A 27,621-nucleotide genomic window follows, 5' to 3' on the forward strand; every position below is an offset into this window, starting at 1 on the left:
AGGACTATGAAGCATTGACCTAACTATTACAGTGTGGGCTACCAGAAGCAACCTTAAAAGGATCTTCAGGAATGAAAAACTGGGAATCATAATGTCTAAAAGAAGAAGTTGTAGTTGAGAGGTAGACTTGAAGAGGAATCTCTCTGGAATGTTTCTGAGTAGGAGATAAGAGGGAAGCACTAGGTCTTTATTAAGGTGGAAGGAGGAAACTACCTTGGGAAGAATAAAAAAAAAAAAAAAAAAAGCTTTAGGCTGCAAGACAAATTTATCCTTGTGCAACGTCAAGAAGGGTTCCTTACAGGAATAAGGTCGCTAACTTTGAGACATGTGTTGCAGAGGTGGCAGCTACAAGGAAGGCAACCATGAGAGTCATGAAACCAAGCTGAGGTCACAGAGGGGTGGACAGCAAGTTTGATAGCATAAAGCAGGATGGAGGCAAGGACCAGAACTCACGTAGCTCCAGATACAATGTTCTGGACCCAGATGTCTGAAATGTCTTGTACCAAAAGGCCATGAATGCCAACAAGCCCCCACCCCCCCCAACCCTGTCAAGAAGTTACTGTGAGAAACGAAGGAACTCTTCTTAGTTTCAGGAACTGTAGTATGCATTTAGGGTTTTGCTGCCTTCTTCTGGGGTAAGAGCCCTCTTTCCTTCTGTTTATGTTGATGTAAGTGTCCAAGGAGTTAGCAAACTGCGCTGGCCTTCAAAAGGCATCCAAAGACACTTCTTGTAGGGAAGTTCCACAGAAGAACACTTAAAGCAAAGAATCCTTTGCATATGTACCAAAAGGATGCTCATCCTGCATATTCAGCAGAGGATACAAGCTAACCTGTCCACGCAGTAGCAAAAGGCAAGAGCTCCAACTGCTAGAAGACAGATAGATCCATGAAAATGGACCCAGGGTCCAGGACCATGTACTTGGAGTAGACAGCTGAAGCATAGCAGGACCAGGGAGAGAAACAAGTGACATTCTCAACAGTAAGGGTTTTTATAAAGGTAGGATGTGGCTGGATCCACAACAGGGACAGACCACTTCTTTAGGAACCCCTCCTCAACAGGGCATTGCTGAGCAAAGTGTTTGGAAGGGCCGAAAATTTTTTTCAGGATGAGGACAGTTAACAAGACAGTGAGTGCTGGGAATGTTATGGCCCACCGAGCCACCTATAAAGAACCTAGGCTGGTGACCCTTGGTTAGGCCAACCCAGAAAGCTCCAAAGCCTTGCGTACTGCTTCAATACTGATAGAAACAGTATCCTTCAGCTTGGGAGAGATAAATGCTGATTGAGCATTCTCCTGTGAGAAGTCCACTGAGCCAGATGAAAACCTATCCTCCTATTCAAGAAGCATAAAAGCTGTAAGAGCAGAATTAGAGATGAACTCTGGCACAAGATGTCAGCATGTGTTCCCTGAAATCTGAGGTTTCCTACAGGGCAGACAGCCTATCCATAAAATCAGGCATAGTGGTTGAAAATTTCCCTCTGGAAAGTTTAAAAGTATGGAGGTGTGCTAGACAGAACTGGAGAGTCTGCAGTGGGTGGCGACAGACTGAGAACAATATTCAGGACCGCTAAGGAAATGCTGCAGACCCCCACCTGAGCCGTTAAGAGTGTGACCTTGCAAGGCCCGCTGACCCACTCTCTTTGCACCTATCAATGAGTGGGGGACGAACCCCATAGGGTACTTAGGAACTGTACTGTAAACCAGAAAAAGGGTTAGCCTTCTGTTAACAGTTTCTGGGACAAGGGGAGCAAAGAACATCCAAGGATCTCTAAACAGTATAGCAGGAGAATGCAGGAAGTAGATGTGCCAGCTGACCATGCGCCCAAGACACCAAAATGGTGCATTCCTACATAGTCACTGTGAGACCAAAGCTGCGCAGATGTAGAAGCAGCCCTAACCCATGCAGGATCGCAGGATAACAAGATCAAATGTGCAAACTTTGAACACAGGCAGTGGCTGAAACTCCAGCAGAACTCTCCTATCTCAAGCCGCCTCCCCCGTTTCCCACTACACATTGCTGCTGGGACAGGATTTTCTTGCGGTAAAGCAGCATAGGTCGTAGGTCCTACCTATTTTGTACCTCCCCTTGCCAAATCAGCTGACACTTCGGCCTACCCCTTAGTGTGACTACACATTTAAACATTATTTTATTTTTTCCCAGCAAATAACACTGTGGCCTTGAATACCAAGAGCTTGCCCACACTCTACATGTAGGCTTTTGGAAAATGTAGTTCTGGGGGTACATGCCTACATCAGTAGGAACTGAACTCCCAGCAACTGTCCTTGCAAAAAATTAATGCGTGGGCTTAAAGAGGGAAGAGGAATAAGAAGAGAAAAAGAAAGGACTAAAAAAAAAAAAAAAGGGGGGGGTTGGTTCAGTCAATTTTTAAGTTGACTTTTATTGACCTGGGTGGTAATGAAGGGGCACACAGTTCAAATTGTAGTAATTTTGGTAGCAAATAGACAAAATTTATGGCACTTTCCACCTCCACGTCAAAACAACTACATGAGCTAAGCGTGCCCATTCCTAACATTACTGATTTTCACAGGGTGCGGGAATAATATTTTATTTGACCCAAAGCCTGTCACCCCCATTGCACTTGGCTCAAATGGAGTTCGCTTTCCTAGCACATATGCAGCAGTCCCTTCCTACAGTCACACCATGCTCGAGTGCTTATTTCCAGATACTGGATGTATGTACTTACCATGATGACAAACACGAAGCAGCGATACATTATCTGGATGTTACACCTCTACGGTTTACAAATGACACCATAAAATATGTAAATAAATAATAAACTAGTGAATACAAAGTAACCTGTTCTTTTCCAAGTCTGTACACCAATCACTGCAAACAGCACCATGACTCAATATCATCATCCGTTTTCTGCATGCATAAAATATATGTTCTGCACTGTAATATTAATTAGAATCCATATTTCCCCTAAAAGGACATCTGCGGTGCCTACTACTAAATTATTCATGTTTTTGGTCCATTTGTCTGAATGTTGGAAGAAGGAAATCTCTACATTTAGTAATAAACTGGAAACACTGAGCCAAATATTTCATGAAAGGTTAATGGTGGTGCATGCCATAGACCACACTTACTGTAACGTTTCATCAGGGATTGGTACCCAACCTGTTTGTAAATAGGATCCTTCAGTATATCTAGCAGCTCGTCAACGTGTTGTTTCTACAGGAGATATAAAAAAAAAAGTGAAAGGTTAGCAGGGAAAAGTACTTGAACAAATTAAAGTGGACTGAGTACCAGATATGATATTTTTTGTGTTGAATTGAAATGAAAAGGATTTTTTTTTTAATAATAAACATGTCATACTTACCTGCTCTGTGCAATGGTTTTTGCACAGAGCAGCCCTGATCCTCCTGTTCTCGGGTTCCCCGCTGGCACACCTTGCCCGTCCCTCCAGCCTAAATCCCCCGCAGGGGTGTCAAACTGGCGGACCTCCAGCTGTTGACAAAGTACAAGTCCCATCATGCCTCTGTCTTTTGGAGTCATGCTTGTAAACTGTCAATCTTGCAATGCCACATGGGACTTGTAGTTTGGTAACAGCTGGAGGGCCACAAGTTTGACACTCGTGCCCTAGAGCATACAGCTTGCTACGGGGGCACCAAGCAGGCTCACTCCCGAGCCACTCCTCTGTTTGCATTTACACACAGAGCCACGGCGTGGCCATGCCCCTTCTTTCTCCTGATTGGCTGTGATTGACAGCAGCGGGAACCTAGGAATCTGGAAGGTAAATACCTGAAAAAAAAATAAAATAAAATTGTACCCATGTTCAAATATATATGGACCTAACTTTACATATGCTTTTATGTGTAAAGCCCAGATCCATCTACACTGCTGAAAAATGTACCTAAATACTCAACTCTGGCCTTGCCTTCAAGTCTTGCACAGCTGTACAGGCTCCCTTTCTGTACTAAAATTGCTTACTCTGATTTCACTGCATGATGAGAGTTTCTCACAATGGAGAATTAAGGTGGCTCTAAACTAGTAGTTTTTCAGACAAACCTTTGTATGAATACTGGCACAAAAATTCTCAGAACAATTGATGACATGACTTGATGCATGTCTTTCAAAAGCACTTAAAAATGTTGTTTGCATTTAACATTTGATTTCAGAATTAATATAATTTCACGAACAAAAACCACATTTACTGTTAAAAAATGGTTTGTTCCAAAAAAATTTTGCATCCTGTTTCTTAACATTTTCTCATCACTATGGTCAAACGCGAATGTTGGTTTTACCCCACTAATGACTAGAAAATTGAATGAGGGTTCTTAATGGCTTCATAGGCAGAAAGCAGGAACCTACAAAGGATTCTGAGGCTGCAGTGCAAGGCTTGTTTATCCTGGTCACAGACACACATATTGCAACATACGTGACTACAATATAAATAAGTGTAGTGGTCTAGGGGCTGGCACTCTTGCTGGCAGGGTTTATTATAAGCAGTGACACCATATGCTTGGGGTTTATATGTTCCACTTGGAATTAACCCAAATAACTATTACTATTATCTCCTCAAGAAACTACACTCCCTTGCCTCAGAGGCTCCGCTCTCTCCTGGCTCTCATCCTACAGTTGGGCAAAAAAGTATTTAGTCAGCCATCAATTAGGCCAACATACCAGCAACAGTGTGTGCCAACCTTGTGAAGACTTACAGGAAACGTTTGACCTCTGTCATTGCCAACAAAGGATATATAACAAAGTATTGAGATGAACTTTTGATATTGACCAAATACTTATTTTCCACCATAATTTGCAAATACATTTTTTCCAAATCAGCCAATGTGATGGTCTGGATTTTTTTTCTCATTTTGTCTCTCATAGTTGAGGTCTACCTATGATGCCAATTACAGGCCTCTCTCATCTTTTTAAGTGGGAGAACTTGCACAATTGGTGGCTGACTAAATACTTTTTTGCCCCACTGTACCTATCACAACACTCCTTCAGCGTTACCTATAACACTACCACCTCCCCCCCACTCCTCCTCTCTGTTGGGGTCCCTCAAGGCTCTGTCCTCGGGCCCCTTCTCTTCTCCATCTATGCCTCCTCCCTTGGCCAACTGATACACTCTCACGGCTTCAACTACCACCTCTATGCCGACGACACGCAAATCTATCTCTCGACCCCTTGCCTCACCCCCTCAGTCTCCGCCTGAATCACCAGCCTACTAAACGACATATCAGATTGGATGTCACTCCGCTTCCTTAAACTGAACCTCTCCAAAACCAAGCTCCTGGTCTTCCCCCCAGCCCGCGCACCCCCCCCCCCACTGACTTCTCCATCACGTCCAACCATGCCACCATCAAGCCCACCCCACAAGCCAGAGTACTTGGTGTCATACTAGACGCCCATCTATCCTTCCAGCCCCAAGTCCAATCGCTAACAAACTCATGCAGACTCCACCTCCGCAACATCACCAAAATCCGCACTTTCCTAACCCCAGAAACCACTAAGCAGCTCATCCACTCCCTCATCATATCACGACTCGATTACTGCAACTCCCTCCTCACTGGCCTGCCTCGCCACAGGTTATCCCCACTTCAGTCGATCCTGAATACGGTGGCCAGACTCATCCACCTTACCAACCGCTCCGTTTCCACCACCCCCCTCTGCCAATCCCTCCACTGGCTTCCGATTGCCCAATGGATCAAATTCAAAATCCTAACACTGACGTACAAAGCTGTCCATAATACTGCCCCAAACTACATCACCGACCTGATATCCAAATACCACCCAAAACACACTCTCCGCTCCACACAAGACCTCCTTCTCTCTATTTCCCTGGTCTCCTCCTCCCATGCCCGCCTCCAGGACTTCTCCAGGGCATCACCCATCCTCTGGAACTCCCTACCCCAATCCATCAGACTATTATCCACTCTCCTCTCCTTTAGGCGCACCCTGAAAACCCATCTCTTCAGGGAAGCCTACCCCACCCTCTGCTAACTGCCGATCTCCTCCACTCTTCCTACCACTCCATCCCCCACAGCTTTTCCTCCTGTACCACTATCCCCTCCCTCCTAGATTGTAAGCTTCAAGGAGCAGGGCCCTCGAACCCCTCGTGTATCGCACTGTATTGTTATTGTACTGTCTCATGTATTGTCTCCTATTGTAATGTACAGCGCTGAGCAAACAGTTGGCGCCATATAAATACTGTATAATAATAATATTATCCAAAACAGAGAGAGAAAAAAAAATCCATAATAATTTGTCTGGAGTCGGGCTTTAACCACTTGCCCTCCAGAGGATTTACCCCACTTTCTGACCAGGCCATTTTTTGCAATATGGTGCTGCGTTATTTTAACTGACAATTTCACGGTCATGCAACACTCTACATAAATGAAATTTATGTCTTTTTTTCCCCCCACAAATAAAACTTTCTTTCAGTGGTATTTGATCGCCTGTGCTTTTCTTATTTTTTTTAGCTATAAACAAAAAAAGACCGACAATGTTGGAAAAAAAAATATTTTTGATAGTTTGCTATAAAACATATCCAATAGAAAAAAAAATCAAATTTCTTCATAAATTAGGCCAAAATGTATTCTGCTATATGTCTTTGCTAAAACCCCCTCCCCCCCAATACATGTATATTAACTGGTTTACGTGAAAGTTATAGTGTCTACAAGTGGCAGTATATATACTGGAATTTTTATTTTATTTATACTAGTAATGGCGGCGATCAGCGATTTATAGTGGGACTGTGGCTGTGGCGGGCATTCTGACACTGGGGGAGGACTATCACTGGCATCCCCAGTGACACTTATACAGTGATCAGTGCTAATAAAAAGCACCGACACTGTACTAATGGCACTGGGTAGGAAGAGGTTAATATCTGGGGCAATCAAAGGGTTAACTGTGTGCAGTTTTACCTGGGAGACATGCTGCTTTGTATCTCTCTGCTCTGCAGAGAGATACAAAACAGCATGCCCATGCTGACAGCAGAGAGACCTGTGTTGTACACACAGGTCTCTCCCCTGTCAGCTTTGCCGATGATCACCAAGTGCTGGCCGGGAATTGGCGGCCGGGACCCGGTGATTGACATCCCCAGCCGCCAATGCCAATAGTGGCGTGGGTAGGGTAGTGCACGTGCGTGCCCCCTATCAGGAGATGCAAATCATGTATATGTATGTAATTGTGCGCAGCCTTGCTGCCCTGTAGCAGTACTTCTGCTATAGGACGGATGGCAAGTGGTGAAGACACCATCTAACTGCTGTGCATCTCACCTCGGAGAGACAACTTCCAGTTCCACTGCCTGCAACCTGTTAAAGTCTAAGGCAGGCTGCAGCTGGATGGGGCTGAATGCTGTAGAGAGTGGTACACACATTTAAGGGCCTTTGCATCCAGGGATGACACCTGGGGGAGGGGAAACACAGAAGCTAGATGGCTCTGTGTGCAAGGGGCCTAAAGCTGCTATTCCAATGGCAAAAATGTGGACACATCGCAGCACAGAAACCCTCCTGAAGAAGAAAACAAGTATATTTTAGGATTGGTTCATATCCTTTCCTCATTCACACTGGCACTGTCAAACCTGTTTTTATAGACGTGCCATTCACACTGACTGCAATAAGGTGCGGTCAATTTAGCTGCATCTAGAGAAAATTAAATTCTGTGCATTCAGGATCCGGTTAGATGCTTCAAATGAAAAAATAAGCATGGATGTGCATGCAGACCCACCTAAACTCAGCTAAATCAAGAATATCCAAACGCAGAAAAATGTGATCTGGGAGGGATAAAGTTGTTTATATTTCCTGGATCACTTTTTTGTGTTTGAAAAGCTAAAATGCAGATCTGCCAGTGTGAAAGAGGCCTTAAACCGTTACTAAACCCAAAAGCATCATTATATTGCAGCTTACCAATCAACCTTAGAAGTGGTGGATGCATTAGGTTTCCGTTTTAAGCTCTTTTATTTTCACCTGGTGATCCAGTCAGTAAGTCTGTTATTTTTTAACGGAACAAGCTGTCCCACAATTACAGTAGTTATAGGTTTGAGAAAAACCATTTACCGCTGACAGGAGTGCTTACAATGTTCAGCTTTTATTCATTTATTGAAATCTTTTATCCCAAAGGGAAATAACTGCTTAGAAAGCGTTGGCTGGAGTTTGGCTTCAATTTCTTAGTACATCTAACACTCCCCCCCCCCCCCCCCCAGACTGACAATGCTGCTGTCCAAAAGGGGTCTTTGTTGCTCATTCATCCAGAGTGCAGACACTCTAAACCAGTGTTTCTCAACCTTTTTTCAGTCAAGGCACTCTTTAAAATTATGGACAGTCTTGAGGAACCCCATTCTAAAAAGGGGCAGGGGAGGGTCAAACCAATGTGCTGTGCAGGCAGCTGATATCCTCCTTATAAACTGATGATGTCATTGGTTGTCAGGACGCTGGCAGCTAGAAGGTCGTAATGGTGCATAATGAAAACATGTGACTTTGTGTAACTTGTTCCACCCACTGGCTTGTATACAAGGTTTGGGCAATTTTTAGACATTTTGCCAAGTCACCCCTGAAGAAACCTCAAGGCACCCTACTGTGCCTGGGCACCCTGGTTGAGAAAGGCTGCTCTAAACTTAGGTCCACACTATTGCATGTACGCATGTAAATCACATGCATTCCTGAACCCACAGGCAAAATTGTGCTGCTCTTTAGCAGACGCAGGAGAGTACCATTAATTCTTAGAGGCACTCCCACGTACTTAAAAACGCAGCTCATTTTCAGGTGCGGGAGACCGCACGGGGCCGCAGCACCATGTGGATTCTTGCAGCTGCCCTCCGGCTCTGATTTTAAAAAAGGGTCAGGGATTTTCCCTGTGAGAAACACAGGTACAACAGCCGATTCAAATGAATGGGCTGCTGTGCCCACACATGTGGCATGCAGGGTCTGCAATAGTGTGAACCTAGCCTAATACAGGAGGTAGGTTACTGGTTGGATTACCAGGTGAAAAAGGGGAAAAGCCTAAAAAAGAAAAAAAAAACAAAACAAAAAAAAAAAAAACGAATGCAGCCACCAAATTTAAGGATTGGTAAGCTGCAATATATAAAATTTTTGGTTTGGGCTTTATTACTCCTAGATTGTAAGCTCGAAAGAGCAGGGCCCTCAATCCCCTCATGTTTTGCATTGTATTGGTATTGCTCTGTCACATGTTCTGTCCCCCTCTGTAATGTACAGCGCTGAGCGAACTATTGGCGCTTTATAAATACTGTATAATAATAATAATAATAATATTACCGCTTAAAGTGGATGTAAACCTCAGACATGAAATAGGAATAAAGCATATCCTTCTATAGTGAGTACTTGTCTCAATCCAGAGCACTAAGTGTCATTTCTGCCCGCTGCTTCCTTCTATCTGCACCAGTCACTTTTGACAAGATTTCCAGACACCATGAGAAAAATGGTGACAGGGGAGGAACCTCCAGCAGATTGACAGCCTCAGCTCTGTTCCTGTGAGCTGTATGAAGGGGGGTGTGTCCCTTCCCTCCAATCAGCTCTCAGAGTTCTCCTCACTGAGCTCTGCAGAGTGCAATTTCAGTTCTCCGTCTGTTCTTTCTGAACTCTCAGACAAGCTTTATAAATTCAGCACTTTGAACTGATATAGAGAATAACATACAAACAGGTCTAACTTATGTAGGCAGATTTGTTTCATCTCTGTGTATCACCTGAGGCCAGTCACTTCACTGGGTATATGTAAGGGTTTGCAACTACTTTTAACTGGTTAAAGTGGATTTATTTATCGTTTAAAGCTGTATCATGTAGTGATGGTACAACACAGCAGAATATTATAGTATATACAGAAATATACCATACCTGACCGCCATAAGCTCTGTTTGAAACGTGTTGGCACAGAAATTCAACTTGTTCCAGAATAGCGCTGCATCTCTGTAGAGAAGAGCAGAGAACAGAAATGTCATCAGAAGTGCTAAACTGCTAGAATTAAATCAAAGTTTTTTTTTGTTTTTTTTAATGCAGAATACTAAGGGACATCAACTACAAGAGAAACGATTAAAAGCTCAGTAAAGAATCATTACTGCCTAATAGCAGCTTACAAAGAAATACAGTAGCTGCCTAATCATGCCAATCTGTCATAAATTTGTCCTTGGCACGGCAAGCTGCAGGTTTGTTTAAAAGGAAAAAAAAAAAATAAACTAATGCTTTGGCAGACCAAAGAACTGAGGTTTAGAACTGGAAAAGAAAGAGAGGGGGGGGGGAGAATTCTTTTCGTCTCCAATTATACTGCCAAGCATTCATAAGTGAGCTTGGGATCATAAGGTTAATTATACATTTAATAAGGTGTCAGGGAGATAACTGCTCGTTTCTTTATAAAAATTAAAATGTACAAAGCAAGTTCTCTTTAAAGTATAATTACCTACACTTATGCATACAAAAGGACTGATTTCAATCTGTTTTATAAAAGGCTTTCAATGCAACAGTCAGTTCTTGAGAGAGAGACAAAAGTTGAACTTAGGGAGGGGGGGGAAAAAAAAAAAAAAAAAAAAAAAGTTTACATGACAAGCTGTGGAAATCAAGTGTCTGTCCTACACTACAGAATGATGCATAATCACCAGTGATAAGACGATGTTGTATGCAGTAGTCAGGACAGCTGTTGTGGCTTTTAAAGCGAGACAAACAAAAATCGAACCAGTGAACTGCGAACGCTAGCCAGAAAATACTGCAGCTGTGCTCAAGTCAGCAGGTCAATTCATCCTAAAGGGTAACGGTACACTTAGCGGAGATTTTAAAGCTATAGGCTGCAAGAAACTAAATGAGCCCAGGTGTAATTGTAAAGGCAAATAAAAAATAATGAACATGTTAAACTTACCTGCTTTGTGCAATTGTTTTGCACAGAGCAGCCCAAATCTTCCTCTTTTCAGTGCTACTGGCTCCTCCGTTGGCGATCCTGGCTCCTCCTACTTGCCAAACGCTCCCATAGCAAGCCGTTTGCTATGGGGGGCACACATGTGTGCTCGCTCTTGAGCCACCTGTGTGCCCATAAGAGACAGAACGCGGCTCGGCTTTGCTCCCCGCTCCCTCCTCACTGACTACAACTGACAGAAGAGAGCCAGGAGAGCTGCTGTTCTCATGCACATTGCTGAATCGAGATTGGGCTCTGGTATGTATTGGGAGGGCTGGGGGAAAGGGGGTGGGGACTGGGTGAGGGGGTGGAGAACTGCAAACTGAAGGATTTTTACCTTCAAGCATAGAATGCATGCAGGTAAAAAAAAAACCTTCAGTTTTTAGAACCAACCACTTTAACTGATGATCTCCTCAATTAAACAGGGGCTCCTTTCGGTTTTTTTTTGTGTTCCTGCGCTACAGTTTCTGTTTACATGCTTTCTGTCAATCTCCCTAATACTCCCTCTAGTGGTGCCTGGTAGCAGCAGCTGAGCCAGTAAAGTCATATCTTGCACTGATGAAGGCTATGAAGCCTGAAATAGCTGCATGCAAGTTGGTAATACTTGTGCAGTAAAATTATGGGCTAAAATCATGCTGTTCACTAGCAGTTCTGGATGCAAAGATGACGCAAATAGGGCCCAAAATAATGATTTGCATGATTCCATCCACTCACCCATAAGCAGCCACTGTTCCTGCATGGAGTCTGTGTTTTCCCTTTACTTGTGTGGGTTTCCTCTGCGTGTATTCCAGTTTCTTCCCACACTTCAATAATATGTTAATTGGCTCCTGTGTAATCTGGCCCTAGTATGTTACTTTTTTATGTGTGTTTTTCACTCATCCTGATAGAAGGGTGTGGCAGGTTTTTGGATCTGCCTGAAGACTAGGGAGAAATGTGTGGGTTTCCTCTGGGTATTCCAGTTTCTTCCCACACTTCAATATGTTAATTGGCTCCTGTGTAATCTGGCCCTAGTATGTTACTGTGTAATCTGGCCCTTAGGTTCCTTACCCCCTTGCCCAGGGAAAGGGGGGGGGGTAGACAGTGGTTGGCTTTGGCTGTTTACAAAGAGGAGGCATCTGCCAAATCTTTTGGATATGTGCACTTGAGAGCCTTTATGTATATTCACCAGCGCACAACTTCGTACTCCAATATTCCTGTCTTCTCAACAAGATTTCCGTAACTAGAATGTGTTGTATGCCATAGATTATAGATTGTAAGCTCCAAGGATCAGGGCCCTCAAATCCCTCTTGTATTGAACTGTATTGTTGCTGTATTGTCTCCCGTTATATTGTAAAGAGCTGAGCAAACTGTTGGCGCTATATAAATCCTGTATGATAATAATATCATACTCTGATTTGATCTTCCAATACAGTGATCCAAATCTCCAAAGAAAAAAAAAGAACTTATATAATGTATACATGTACACCTGGGCATGATTTAATATTAAATGAATAGTGTCTACCACTTATCCCCTAAATACTCTACTCTTACCCTCTTGGGGTGACCAGTGTGCATTTCACTCCTAAAGCTGTGAACAGAATCCACAAACACACATGTGACCATGCTCCATCCACCAACCGTGTGCGAAACAAATCCAGCATGCTCAATCCCTTCCCCTTTAGGCATGCACCTTACCGTGCATGTCTTGTAAATTGCCTTTCAAAATATAATCAGCGTGCTCAATCTCCTCCCCGGTTCTTCATATGTTCATAGTGATCATAAAAGATAAACACTCCCATAGAGCAGCAGTATAAAAAGAGCCGTTTAATAACACAAACTGTGCTTACATGAATCTGAAGTAAAAGAGCCTAGTTCAACCAATTCCAAAATAAATCTAGAAAAAGGTATCCACACTCCATCCTCACACTGTAAATTGTCTTTAAATGCGGATGACCTTTAACTTTACGTAACTCAACCGCATATCAGTATTCCTTCTCTTTTACATGGACTTCACAGATTTGGATCATTTAGCAACTTTAAATTGAATATTGCCAAAACGGAAGCTTTGAACATATCCTTGCCCGAGCCTGTCCTTTCCTCTCTTAAGAGTAACTTTTCCTTTAAATGGCAAACTAAGTATCACATACTTGGGTACAGAGATACCAGTGCACGCCCAAGATTTGTACTCCCTTAATTATAGTTCCCTACTCACCAAAATCAGAAGATCTTTAGAATCTTGGCATCATCTAAAGCTTCTTGGTTTGGGAGACTAAGTGTTTTAAAAATGGACATATTGGCAAAAGTATTGTACCTATTTCAGACAATACCGATCAAACTCCCAGTAGCTTTATTTCGGACCCTTCGTTCTCTTGCCATAAGGTTCATCTGGCAAAATCATCCTTCCAGATTGAGACACAAACTCTTATGTTACCCCAAACCTGATGGAAGTGTGGGCCTCCCTGATTTTCAGCTATATCAAGCATCGGCTTTATTCCTCCTAATCTTGGAATGGTTCCCTTGTCCCCTGGTGAAACTCTCCACACGTACTGAAGAGGATATGTCCCCGGTTGATTTACGGGCGCTGTTATGGGGCTATGGTGCCACTTACCACTCCATGTCTTAATTTTCGCCTTTGACAGTGGCCACTCTTTCCCTATGGTACTGTCAACGAGACTCGTACTCCCTCCCTCCTTTATTTGACAATCCGGCTTTTGTGGAGAGCAAAGACATTTTGAACTATGGCTCGTATAATCGACTCTCTTGGCCAACGGCACGTACTTTTTTACGTCCTACCACAGGCTCCTTTTGGCCATCTGGCAACAGTGTCTCTGGACTCATGGACTGACTGCCGTCTTTACGCGTATCTTTGTACTGTAAAACTATACAAGACTCCAAACAGATACACAGGCCCTTAACAGAATTTGAAAAACTCTGTCTTAGCGCTGAACCGCTTTGTCAATTCCCTATCGCAGATTTATAAAACTGTTTTGCGCCACACTCCCCAGGTTTTGTCCACTTACTCAAGACTCTGGTTGAGGGATCTGGGGGTTGAGATTTCCCGAGGAATGGCAAATGTTTTTTTTTGTTTACACACAAGTCTTCCGTTTCTGCCTATGCTCAAAAGAAGAACTATACATTTATCTCTAGATGGTACCGAGATCCAGTATCTATTCACAGGATTTTCTCCTTTTCAACCGATATATGCTGGTGCTGTCACGAGGAAAGGACAGGGATTATGGTCAAATTCGTCCATTCTGGATGCAGGTATTTCAGATATTTACTGAGATGTATAATGAGTCTCTTCTCTTTTCCCCCAAAATAGCATTACTATCTGTCCTACCTGGCACTGTTAAATCCCAAAAGTCTAGTCTATTGAGATTTCTTCTCTCAGCTGCGAGACAGCTTGTCTCTAAATTCTGGAAAACCCCAACCCCACCTCTAACTTTATGGGTGGATACCACTAATGATATCATGCGGATGGAGGAAATGCAGGCTAAGGAAGCTGACACTTGGGACAGACATAAGAAACTATGGTCTCTTTGGTTACATTCTTCTTCTTCGGATAAACTCCATAATAGACTCCCCCACCTACGAGGTCGGAGTTGATTTCATCCTTTTCGCAGGTTTTCCCTCCGTCTACCCCTTTTTCATTTTGGTCTAATTTTACAGTTCCATTCATGGGGAAATTTCTTGCCCATTGGTTTTCCACCCCTCCTCTTTCCACTTTAGAGTCCTTGTGCCCAGTATTGTTCCCCCCCTTTCTTTTTTTTTCTTCTTCTTTCTCTTGCTTTCCTTCTTCCTCCTTTCTTCCTATACCTTACATATCTTATCATTTGCACTACATGATTATATCATTTGAAACTACTTGTGCTCCTGGGGCTGTATTTACGTAGGTTGACTAATGGATGAAAGTGCTTTGGTCCTCCTGTACTTACATTGTTCTTAACACGGCTAATGTCTAAGGATAAGTGCAGCTGTGATGTAATAGCCCATTTATACTTCCTGTTCTTTGAAGTATTCTCACTGTATTTGCCCATCCCCCTATTTTGGTCATCCCCCTTTCTTTTTTTCTGTACCCAACTTTCTATGTGTCAATAAAAAAAATATATTCAACATAAAAAGGGGAAGAAGGAACATAGCCTGTCAAAACACTTCAGAGATGTACTTGGTTGTGATCCCACACTATTGAAGTTTTGTGCTATCGATAAGGTCGAGGCATATTGGAGAGGTAATAATCGCAAAAGGGAGATTTCTAGGGATGAAACTTTGTGGCTTTATGGGCTGAACAGTATGTACCCTAAGGGATTGAATATAGAACTGGATCTGAAATGTTTCATCTCTAATTTTTAGAGCACCAAGCTTTAGGGCACTATTTTGAGGCTGTATCAGGCATGTGCAGGCAGTGAGGGCAGGTAGTGCCTGGTATGTATCGGGCATATCCAACCCTCTCTCATATATTATATTATATATATATATATATATATATTTTTTTTTTTTTTTTCTCATATCTTATTAAATTTAATTTTGCATATTTTGTCATTAATTTTGTGTAAAAACATGTAGAGAGGATATAGACATTGATGCATTGTTTAACTCATATCCCTATATGTATATTACTGAGGGCTTGTAATTTTAGATTTACTTACATCTACATCACTAGGGGGCAGATGTTTTTTCTATATGCCCATGCTGATGGTAATTTCAGTATATAGATTTACCTTTAGGATATACTCTGTTTGATGTTTTATTAATATCAATATTGCTTTTAGGTGGATTGTTCCACAGTATTAAATAGCACAGGGTTTAGGAAGGTAAGATAGTACTGTATTGGTAATCCAGAAGGTAAAATGGAATATATGGCCACAGGATGAGGGCGGGATGTGGCTTAGAGTCCGGTGGCGTCTGACGCCTAATGCCTATGAGGAATAATGAAACGCGTCAGTTGTGATGCAATCGGAAGTAACGCAGTGGCCATTTTGGAATTAGTTGAACTGTGTTCTTGTACTTCAGATTCATGTAAGCGCAATTTGTATTATTAAATGGATCTTTTTATACTGCTGCACTATGGGAGTTTTTATCTTGTATGATCACTATGAACATATGAAGAACTGGGGAGGAGATTATATTTTGAAAGGCAATTTACAAGACATGCACGGTATGGTGCATGCCTGAAGGGGAAGGGATTGAGCACGCTGGATTTGTTTCGCACACGGGTGGTGGATGGAGCATGGTCACATGTGTATTTGTTGATACTATTCACAGCTTAAGGAGTGAAATGCACACTGGTCACCCCAAGAGGGTAAGAGTAGAGTATTTAGGGGATAAGTGGTGGACACTATTCGTTTAATATTAAATCTTGCCCAGATGTACATGTAGCACATTTGTATAAGAAATACTACACTATATAAGTTTTTTCTTTGGAGATTTGGATCACTGTATTGGAAGATCAAATGAGAGTATATTATTATTATTATCATACAGGATTTATATAGCGCCAACAGTTTGCTCAGTGCTTTACAATATAACGGGAGACAATACAGCAACAATACAGTTCAATACAAGAGGGATTTGAGGGCCCTGCTCCTTGGAGTGTGATATTCTATGGCATAGAACACATTCTGATTAAAACAATCTTGATGAGAAGACCAGAAGATTGGAGTACGAAGTTGTGCGCTGGTGTATATACATAAAGGTTTTCCGGTGCACGATTCCAAAGGATTTGGCAGATCCCTCTCTTTGTCAAAGCCAACCACTGAGTACCCCACCCCTTCCCCAGGCTAGGGAGTAAGGAACTTAAGGGCCAGATTACTCAGGAGCTAATTAACTTAACATATTTTTGAAGTGTGGGAAAAAACTGGAATACCCAGAGGAAACCCACACATTTCTCCCTAGTCTTCAGGCAGGTCCAAAAACCTGCCACACCCTTCTATCAGGATGAGTGAAACACACCTAAAAAGGCGACGTGACACATGTGGAGAGCAAGAAAGTAGCACATTCTGATTAAAAACAGTTTGATGAGAAGACCGGAAGATTAAAAGTACGAAGTTGTGCGCTGGTGTATACAGAAAGACTTTTTACCCAGGGGGTATTGGACTGTCAGCAGCACTGTTGTTTTATGCTATATTTTGTGGCGCTTATTATAATCTTGAATGCCTGAGAGCCTTGCCCCAGTCAAGAGTCTTGCACCCCTGGGGGGTCAGGGAGGTCCTTCCTTTTTGGGAGGGGACCTGTGATGCACCCTGTGCATCTTTTTGTGCGTGTGTTCCCATGTCATTTTTTGGTTCACTTTTTTTGGGTCCCACTTTCAGTGGATTTTTTTGTCAAACATTGTATGTTTTTTTATGTGTAGCCATATAGGAAACAAAGGATGCTGGGTTGTAGGCCTCAATGGTGTTGAGATTACAGCACATTCAAGATTTATGTTTGTTTTTAATTCTTTATTTTTAACAGTTGTCAAAATATTTTACCAGAATTATAGATTAATTCAATGACCTCTGTACCTTAAAATTCCACAAGGTAATTCCCTGTTATATGTATATAAATCAAATATCTTAATCTGTGTCCCATATTGGAGAGAGGAGAAGGTAGAGGAGGGGAGGGTAGAAGAGGGGAGGGTAGAGGAGGGGGAGGGGAGAGGAGGGGGAGGGGAGAGGAGGGGGAGGGGAGAGGAGGGGGAGGGGAGAGGAGGGGGAGGGGAGAGGAGGGGGAGGGGGAGGGGAGAGGAGGGGGAGGGGGAGGGGAGAGGAGGGGGAGGGGAGAGGAGGGGGAGGGGGAGGGGAGAGGAGGGGGAGGGGGAGGGGAGAGGAGGGGGAGGGGAGAGGAGGGGGAGGGGGAGGGGAGAGGAGGGGGAGGGGAGGGAAAGGGAAGGGGGAGGGAAAGGGGGAGGGGGAGAGGGAGGGGGAGGGGGAGGGGAAGGGGAGGGGGAGGGGAAGGGGAGGGGAAGGGGAAGGGGAAGGGGAGGGGAAGGGAGAGGGGGAGGGGGAGGGGGAGGGAGAGGGGGAGGGAGAGGGGGAGGGGGAGGGGGAGGGGGAGGGGGAGGGGAAGGGGGAGGGGAAGGGGGAGGGGAGGGGGAGGGGGAGGGGAGGGGGAGGGGAAGGGGGAGGGGAAGGGGGAGGGGAAGGGGGAGGGGAAGGGGGAGGGGGAGGGGAGGGGGAGGGGGAAGGGGAAGGGGAGGGGGAGGGGGAAGGGGAGGGGAGGGGGAGGGGGAGGGGGAGGGGAAGGGGAGAAGAGGATGACTTAACTTGGGCAAGAAGACGGCTACTTACAAAGTATTAAGCGTTTATAAACATTCTATTAAACAAAAAAAGTAATTGTATAGGTTTTACAGGGTTGAAAACACAATGATGTAACAGCAATGTAATGAACTAAATTAGTGTAGTGCTATATTACATAATTCTATTTACGAGAAGCAATAGAACCCCCCCCCCACACACACAAGTGGCTGACAGCTATTTCCACTAATGTAAACGGCGACCAGTAGTTAGAAAGCTTACCTGTAATAAATGATTGGCTTCCTCCACTTTTCTAAGTTTTAGATATGCAAAAAACAGATCTGTGACAGGGTGGTAAACGGAGAACTGATTGGACAGCCTCTCTAAAACAATGCTTGCTGCAAATGAAGAGATCAGGAAAAGCTTAGGTCAGTAGGGTATCATGTGTCATAAAACAAATCTTTATTATCAGACATGATTAGTAGTAACAGAAGTTTAGGGCAGATCAGATAAGGCTTGGCTGGGGTGCCTAGGGTTTAAAGCTGAACACTGCGTTAATTTAAAATATACCCATGCAATGCCCCCTCTACATCGCATGACACATGTACATGTTGACATCAGAGAGCCTGTGACCGGTCAAGTGGTGAAGATAAAAGGCTTTGGGGGACCAGTTGTACAGTCTGCAGGAGCAAGGAATAAGGTAAGTAATTTGCCCAATTCATCATCCCTCAGACAAAATGAGGTCACTACATAGGTACATTTTATGGCAATCCACTAGAGCAGGGGTAGACAACCTTAAAGAGGTGGAGATCAACCTGATCAACATGGGAGAAGTCAAAGATCACCAGGCACAGTGTTGTTTCCTCACACCTGATTTAAACCTCTAATTACCGTACTACTGTGTCACAATCACGTGCATTGCACAGCAATCATGGGTTTAAATCAGGTATTGAGGAGGCAACATATCGCCTCATCACCACCTATCAAACATACTGGGATCGCTTTGCATTGGAGCTGCAGTGCCTACTGCACCTGTGAATGAGCCCTTAGTTGTAATCGGCAGTGACACCCTAAGGGCTTGTTCACATGCAAAGTTGTGGTTGAATCCGTTTTACCTGCCAATCCCTGCCCCTTTAGCTGCTGAATCAGCAGCCAAAAGGTGTACACATGCAGCAACAGAAATTACACCCCCTGTTGCTTTTGGTGGGTGCTACCGCCTATCAACTAAGACCTATTCAATTAAATGAGCCACTCTGCAAGTGCCCTGCAACTCCATGCTTCTGAGGTCCAAGGGTTTATAGCAGGTGGTGGGAAAGCAACACACTGCTGCCTGTTTAACCCCTTGTTTGCTGTACTTCACAAGATTGCAAGACAATTGCAGAGTGGCCTCATTCACTTGAACGGGTCACACTTTGCTAGTGCTACACCCTACCGACCAGGACAGGGCGTAGGAGCAGCACTACAGAGGAGACATCAGCTTACGCGGCTCTTGCTCCCTACTACAGCTCCAACTTTACAAGTAGTCCCTCTGCACTGCACTCTGTTTGATGGTCTGGGATGGCGGGTCAGCAAGCCCAGACCGCGATCTACCAGTTACCTGGCCACGATCTACTGATTGCTGACCCCAGCACTAGAGCAGCTCTCCATGAATCATTTGTCTAGATCGTTACTGCTGTGCTTGTCTCATTTCTAACTGGCAAAAGCCAGCAGCCAAAACAAAGCAAGGCTAAGATGTTACATAAGGATAGAAGAGGGAGGCATAAAAAGTTGCATGGAGAGAGATGTGGCCCTGTTTAAAGGGAGCAGACCTGGCGAGTGAGAATTCTGAGGGTGAAATGTACTTTATGCATAGCCCAAAAACAGCCATAGCCATGTTCCTCCAAGTGATCCCCAAGATATCGGTAGCATAAAGAGAGAGTGCCCTAAATGTCCTGCAGTAAAGACATTGCAATATACATTTACCAGAAGGCATAAAAACACATTGATTTTTTTTTTTTTGGAGTAAAGACATTTTCATAATCATGAAAAAAAGCCCTAAAGCACCAACGCTCTTTACAAAAATATGTTTGACCATGCTATAATCCGCTTTCTGTCACCATTTCTCTGTCACAAAGAGACAGCCATCCAGCTCAGTTGTGGGTGCTGTGCTTGCTCTGGGTTTGTTAACTTCTACATTAAAGTCAAGTTGACACAATATCAGGCAGTATTCCACCAGTTTGTAACTTTATCATAACAAGTTGACAGAAGCACTCCAAAAACGGTCTTCCTCGGTTTACCATCTAGTGGGGCCTAATTGTAATTGATGTTTTAGCCCCACTAGAGGGTGAAATGCGTCAGAAAAGCCAGGCTGTCATCCACTGCAGGCACTGAATCCGTGGCTAGGTTGGCTGGTTGCCCATTTGGGATGAATAGGTTTGAGTTAACATGGCCAAGTTCGCAATACACAGATACCGCAAAGTTTTTTCTTTTAAGAAAACCTGCGATAGATAATGCTAATCACCACCTTATGAGTCAAGAAAAAAAAAATATTTGCGAGAACAACATTTTAAGTTCCAAGTAATTTAATAGACTGTATACTCAAAACCTAAACCATTGATAATGTGTTTGAGTAAAGTTTGATTCGTAACCAAGTTGGCCCCTTTTACACTGATGCAGTGCAGTAAACAGGTGGGTCTAGTGCAGGTTAGCTGCGCTTTCCCATTGACTTCTGTTATGTCCCGTGATTTTGGTGCGCTTTCTGAAAGCACACAAAGTCCTGAATGCAGGAATGCTTTCATAAAGCGCACCAAAATCACGGGACACAATAGAACCCTATGGGAAAGCACAGCTAACCCACACCAAACCCACGGGTATACTGTGCTGCATCAGTGTGAAAGGGGCCTTCATCACCCATATAACACACACTTCATTGTTCATTTGTCTTAAAAAGGTCAGACAACCAACAATGGATAGATCTCTCTCTCTCTCTCTCTCTCTCTATATCTATATATACACACACAGTTGTGTTCAAAATAATAGCAGTCAGACATCACTAACCTGATCAATCACTGTTTTTGGTAGAAATGATATTTCTACATGGCAAATAATTTCCTAGCAGGTGTAGTAGAGTAATAGAAATCCAACAGACCCAACAGTCATGACATGCATGCTGCTGATTCTGTGTAATTGAATCACTAATTGAAAGGGGCATGTTCAAAATAATAGCAGTGTGGAGTTCTATTAGTGAGGTCATTCATTCTTTGAAAAACAGGTGGCAATTATTGCCCTTATTTAAGGAAGGAAGGCAGCAAATGTTGTACATGCTGTTTACAGTGCATTTCTTTCTGAAATTCTGAGGAAAATGGGTCGTTCTAGACATTGTTCAGAAGAACAGCGTACCTTGATTAAAAAGTTGATTGGAGAGGGGAAAACATATAAAGAAGTGTAGAAAATGATAGGCTGCTCAGATAAAATGATCGCAAATGCTTTAAAATGGCAACCAAAACCTGAAAGACGTGGAAGAAAGCGAAAAACTACCATTCGAATGGATAAAAGAATAGCCAAAATGGCAAGGACTCAGCCAACAATCAGCTCCAGGAAGATGAAAGAAGGTGTAAAGTTACCTGTGAGGACTGTTACAATTAGAAGACGCCTATGTGAAGCCAAGCTATCTGCAAGAAGCCCCCGCAAAGTCCCGCTGTTGAAAAAAAGACGTGTGCTGAAGAGGTTACAATTTGCCAAAGAGCACATTGACTGGCCTAAAGAGAAATGGCGCAACATTTTGTGGACTGATGAAAGTAAGATTGTTCTTTTTGGGTCTAGTGGCCAGAGACAGTTTGTCAGACGACACCAAACACTGAATTCAAGCCACAGTACACTGTGAAGACAGTGAAGCATGGTGGTGCAAGCATCATGATATGGGGATGTTTCTCATACTACGGTGTTGGGCCTATTTATCGCATACCAGGGATCATGGATCAGTTTGAATACATCAGAATACTTGAAGAGGTCATGCTGCCTTATGCTGAAGAGGAAATGCCCTTGAAATGGGTGTTCCAACAAGACAACGACCCCAAACACACCAGTAAACGTGCAACATCTTGGTTCCAGACCAACAAGATTGACATTATGGAGTGGCCAGCCCAATCCCCGGATCTTAATCCAACAGAAAACTTGTGGGGTGACATCAAAAATGCAGTTTCTGAGGCAAAACCAAGAAATAGAGAAGAACTGTGGAATGTAGTCCAATCATCCTGGGCTGGAATACCTGATCACAGGGGCCAGAAGTTGGTTGACTCCATGCAACACAGATGTACAGCAGTTCTCACAAACAGTGCGACTACAACCAAATATTCATTAAGTGATTCAAAGGAAAGCAAAATCTTCAAACATTTTTAAGTTTATATAGTGAATGTTTGAGTTTGTAAAGAAGAATACAAACACTGCGATTTTTTTGAACAGTCTAATATTCACTTTTCTTCAATTTGTTTAGAGGAACAACACAAATTTGATATATTTTTCTTCATGTTTTGATTTGGAATAGAATGTGTAGTGTTCCCAATGCATTTGTGTGTTGGAAATAAAAGCTATTAGAAGGATTTTGAGCTTTATTCACTTTTTTCAACACACTGCTATTATTTTGAACACAACTATATATATTATTTTTTATTTTTTTTTCTAGTAAATGTTGGAGAGTTACATAAATATCCTGAGGAGTTGAAGGTGTAAGTTCTGTGCTCCCTGGCCTGAACATCTGCCACAGCCAAGGTGAAGAAAGATCTCATTGCTCCCCTGTTGGGTTTTATTTTATTTTACATTAATGGAGAATGCAACATAAAGATATGGAAGAATTTAGGATAAGCAAGACAACCAAACCCAGGGAACAGCAATGAGTGGAGGTTACAGTTGAGGTCCACCAGTTGCTTTGCCAACAGACTATACCATTTAATAGTCTCTTTTGGGTGGATTACCCCTTTAATTTTATGTTCCCCAGCCAATCACCAGATTCAAGATGTCCAGTATTAATGTGCAAACTTGTAGCTCACCAACAGTTTAAAAATTCTGGCCTGTTTTACTAGCAAAAATAATACAAAAAACCTTTAATTTATTAACAATTTAGGCAAGATACCACAAAAACTCACCTTTTTCTATTGCTTCGGACATGTTGTTCTGCATTAGCCTTATGAGCAGGTAATAGAGGGGAAGCTGTGGGTTTTCTATACATAATGATTCTATCATTGAAGTGGCTTCATCAAAGTTTTTACTAAAGAAAGAAAAATGGTATATAACAAACAATTCATAAAACTACACTGACGTACAGTGACATAAGACTGGCACATACTGTACATCTATATTCTACAGATCGATTACTGGCTAGCACTGTTGCCTTACAGCAGGGGTCCTCAAACTGCGGCCCGCTGAGAACCTTTATCCGGCCCGCCGGCAGGGGCGTATGTGCTGCGAGGAAGGGACACTAAGTGCAGGGGCGGGCAGGGGGCTGCTGTATCTTACCTGGCTCCGTGTCCCAGTCCCACGACAATCCAGTCCAGGAAGCACTGCTCCTTCATTCACTCTGGCCTCTCCCTCACTCGATGTTCGTGCTGCCGCTCAGCTCTGCCTCCTCACCGGTGATTGGGCGCCAGCACTATAGCTCAGGAAAGGCACACAGGCGGCCAATCACCTGCGAGGAGGCGGAGCCGAGCGGCACCGGGAACATCGAGAGAGGGAGAGGCCGGAGTGAGGACAGCTGACAGGTAAGTGTGCAGTGCAGATGGTGCTGCTGCAACCAGGTATGCTGGCTGCAGCAGCACCATGCTGGAACAGGGGTCAGCAAGTTAAGTGTCAGTGGGAGGAATAGTGCCCCATCATTGGTGTCACTGATACTAATGATGTGGCATTATTCCTCCCACTGACACCAATGATGGGGCACTATTCCTCCCCCCCACTGACACCAACGATGAGGCACTATTCCCCTCCCCCCCAACACCAACGATGGGGCACTATTCCTCCCCCCCCACTGACACCAACGATGGGGCACTATTCCACCCCCCTACTGACACCAATGGGGCACTATTCCTCCCACTGTCACCAATGATGGGGCACTATGCCTCCCACTGTCACCAATGATGGGACACTATTCCTCCCACTGATACCAGTGATGGGACACTATTCCTCCCATTGACGGGACACTATTCCTCCCATTGACACCAATGATGGGACACTATCCCCTTCCCCCACTGACACCAATGACGGGGCACTATTCTCCCCCAACCCCCCCAACCTGACACCAACGATGTGGCACTATTCCTCCCCCCACTGACACTAATGATGGGGCACTATTCCTCCCCCCACTGACACTAATGATGGGGCACTATTCCTCCCCCCACTGACACCAATGATGGGGCACTATTCCTCCCACTGACACCAATGATGGGGCACGTTTCTTCCCACTGACACCAATGATGGGGCACGATTCTTCCCACTGACACCAATGATGGGGCACGATTCTTCCCACTGACACCAATGATGGGGCACTATTCCTCCCACTGACACCAATGATGGGGCACTATTCGCTCCATAAGACACACTTGGGGGGAAATGTCTGTGCATCTTATGGAGCGGCCGGCCCAGTATTCCCGCCGCCGTTGTATGTCCGCAGTCTCTGGTCATCTCCTGTACTGTGTCCGCAGTCTCTGGTCATCTCCTGTACTGTGTCCGCATTTGTTCATAGTTTTTTTGTTAAAACTATAGTCCGGCCCTCCAATGGTCTGAGGGACAGTGAACTGGCCAAGTTTAAAAAGTTTGAGGACCCCTGCCTTACAGTGTTGTGGGGCCAAACTGATTTCTACTAGGCTGCTTAGTACGTGTGTGTACGTGTACGTGTGTGTGTGTGTACGTGTACGTATGTGTGTGTGTGTGTGTGTCATTAAATGTACTTTTTTAATACAAGTAGTCTAAGTACCAAAATCTGGATTTTAATCTGCCTCTTGCAATCCACTCTACAGCAGAGCTCATGGAGAAGAGCAGCACAAGGAGCCAGTCAGTTGTGTTACAGTGTTCACGTACTAACAACGAACATACTAAGAGGCATGAGCAGAGTGACAGATGAGCTCATCAGTCTGCTGCTTCTCATTTCACTGTCCAGTTACAAGCTAGGGAAGGGACAAGACCTGTAAATGTTAAAGAGCAGCTTCAGTCAGGTTTAAAAAAAAAAAAAAAAGTTTAAAAGACTGTAGCTGCTGACTAATAAAAAAACAAATACAAGCCTAGGGATCCAACACTGTCTTCACCCCAACCAGGGACTTGGTCTTCAGGTCCCTGGCACTGATGTGTTGACTGTGGGATGCCAGCTTTGACTTCCTGTAACTTCAGTGCCGGTCCCCCACTGTGCTATCTGAATGGTCCCACACAGCCCCCTGGAACCTGTCACGTGACCCAGGAGGTTGCAGGCAGGGAGGTGGGGATTGAACTTCCGGTAAGTTTTTGCAAAATTTACAATAAAGGAGAGAGGAAGGGGGAGGATAAGCGGAACTTCTGTTTTGAGGTGAAGTTCTTCTTTAAAGCAGCACATCTAAACCTGTGAAAACAATTGATGGCATTGCAATTTACTGGTCCTTAGATGTGACAGCTGCATTGGTTTTCTTTTTTTTCCTCCACTCTTTTTTTCTTTTATTTTAAGCTGGTAATCCTACCTCTAACATACCTTCCTGTTCTAGGGTAACAATTGTACTGAGCCCTCTAGGACAGGGAGTGTGATGGGTCTAAAGAAAAACACTGTATTAGGGCTTGTTCACATGTGCGGCTATACTGCCACCTCCCTGAAAAGCTCTCTTATCTGCACTGGATTACATTTTAAAGTTTTGACAGGCAGTGGGGAAGTGATATGTAGACTCCTCACGGCCCACTTTAACCCTCAAAATGCTGTATTTTTTAAACTCTTAAAGCAGAGTTCCACCTGAAAAGAAAAAAAAAAAAGTCAGCAGCTACAAAAACTGTAGCTGCTGACTTTTGAAATACAGCCACTTACCTGTCCCTCGGTCCAGTGGTGTCCTCACCACTGCTGGTTTCACCGGCTGCCTTCTCTCCGTGGTGCCGGCATTGGCGGGTGCCCATTGCACATGCGCAAGAAGTGCTGTGCTTTGTGAATAGATCCGTAGTCTTCTGGGACCTGTCAAGTGTCCCAGAAGACTAGGCGATTGCAGTGAAAGTGGGAGCGGGTACCTGTCAAATTCGGGTACCCTCCCTCCGGCTCCCTAAAGGTGCCAATCCTTAATGGGGAGTGGGGGACAAAGGCTTAAAGCAGAACTTCCCCTTTTAGGTGGAGCTCCGGTTTAACTGTCCGATGACAGCTGGGGCCTGCTGGCTTCATTCACTATTCTGCCACTCTCTGTCTGGGGCACAGTGACAGGTACATCCTTGTTTTGTTTGCAGAGGAACACTAAAAAAAAAATGTTACTTAGAAACGTGCAGGGGACAGATGCCACCTGAATTGGGCCTTCTGGCGCCTACATCCCCCCTGCACCTGTGTGACCAATGCAACTGTTGGGCAGGAGACTCAGTAACGCCGAACCTGCAATTTTACAGGCTCAGCCTTAAAGCCTGGTATAGACGAGAAGATTTTTAAATTAAAATGTGTGTGAAAATTCTCTGTATATATGACAGCTTGACAAATGTAATTTGAAATTTTGTTTGCTTTTAACATTCAAGTTTGCAATAAATGTAATTTCCAGAACAAAAACCATATACACTGTCAGAAAAACATTCATTAGAGAAAAAACAAAACTCCATCCTGCGCCTTCAAATTTTTTTAGTCACTATGGTTGGAAATGAAGATCAATTTCAACTTGCATGAACGTTCTTAAAACTAAAGTTTGCGTTTGAAAATCTACTGGTGTATACCCAGCTTTATTAAACAGCACTGAGACAGAAGTGTCCATGTGGACATACCAGCCTCAAAGCTACCCTTTCCATAAGTGCCACAGACTCAACCGGCCGCATGGTAGGAACACCCCTGATGGTAATTTACATATTGTGGGCATCTAGGTGTTAGAAAAAAGTTATGAAATAAAAGAAGAATGCCATTTTCAATACTGACAAACTTTTTCTCCTTTCTTGACTGACCCACTTCCTCTGCATCAGTGCAATGCATTTAAAGAATATGTCAAACCAACATTTCATATTCCTGATATGTACCTGCATTGAAAGGTATCCGGTTCTCTTTGTCTTGCTTCCGTTGTGAAATTCTTAGGTGTTCTTGCCAGTCCCTTTGCTTTCCTATTAAAAACTGACCACACCAGGCATAAGAGCACAGCATAGTCAGTTTTCTACCTGTGCTGAGAACTCATCCTGCTCTACTCCAATGATCAGACTTCTGGTGAAATGCCCCTCTGAACAGCCATTCACTAGGAATACAAGTGTACTAATGTTTCTCCCTCCCTCAGCTCTCTGGATTTCTTATTCAGCTGAGAACGGAGGGTATGTGATGACATATAAAAAGGGAAAAATTTTGTTTATGTTTTTTTATTTGTATACACAAATGTTTTACCTTTCATTTCTATTTTAAACTGAATGGGTTGTTTTACAAGGCGAGG

General features: G+C 43.7%; 1 protein-coding gene across 1 annotated transcript in view; it reads right to left on the reverse strand.

The window, feature by feature from the left end:
* LOC149461813 (leucine-rich PPR motif-containing protein, mitochondrial-like) overlaps window positions 1-27,621 on the reverse strand; it is a 115,266-nt gene that overhangs the window by 4,823 nt on the left and 82,822 nt on the right. The window contains exons 10-13 of the mRNA XM_089677848.1: window positions 23,173-23,294; window positions 18,335-18,450; window positions 9,818-9,889; window positions 3,110-3,194 (exon numbers count right to left, since the gene is read on the reverse strand). Coding sequence (XP_089533974.1) covers window positions 3,110-3,194; window positions 9,818-9,889; window positions 18,335-18,450; window positions 23,173-23,294 — 395 coding nt within the window. The remainder of the gene's footprint in view (window positions 1-3,109; window positions 3,195-9,817; window positions 9,890-18,334; window positions 18,451-23,172; window positions 23,295-27,621) is intronic.

This window comes from Staurois parvus, unplaced genomic scaffold, assembly GCF_062004578.1.
Source record: "Staurois parvus isolate SC_StPar_1 unplaced genomic scaffold, SC_StPar_1.0 ptg000192l, whole genome shotgun sequence".
In the NCBI taxonomy this organism is placed as follows: domain Eukaryota; kingdom Metazoa; phylum Chordata; class Amphibia; order Anura; family Ranidae; genus Staurois; species Staurois parvus.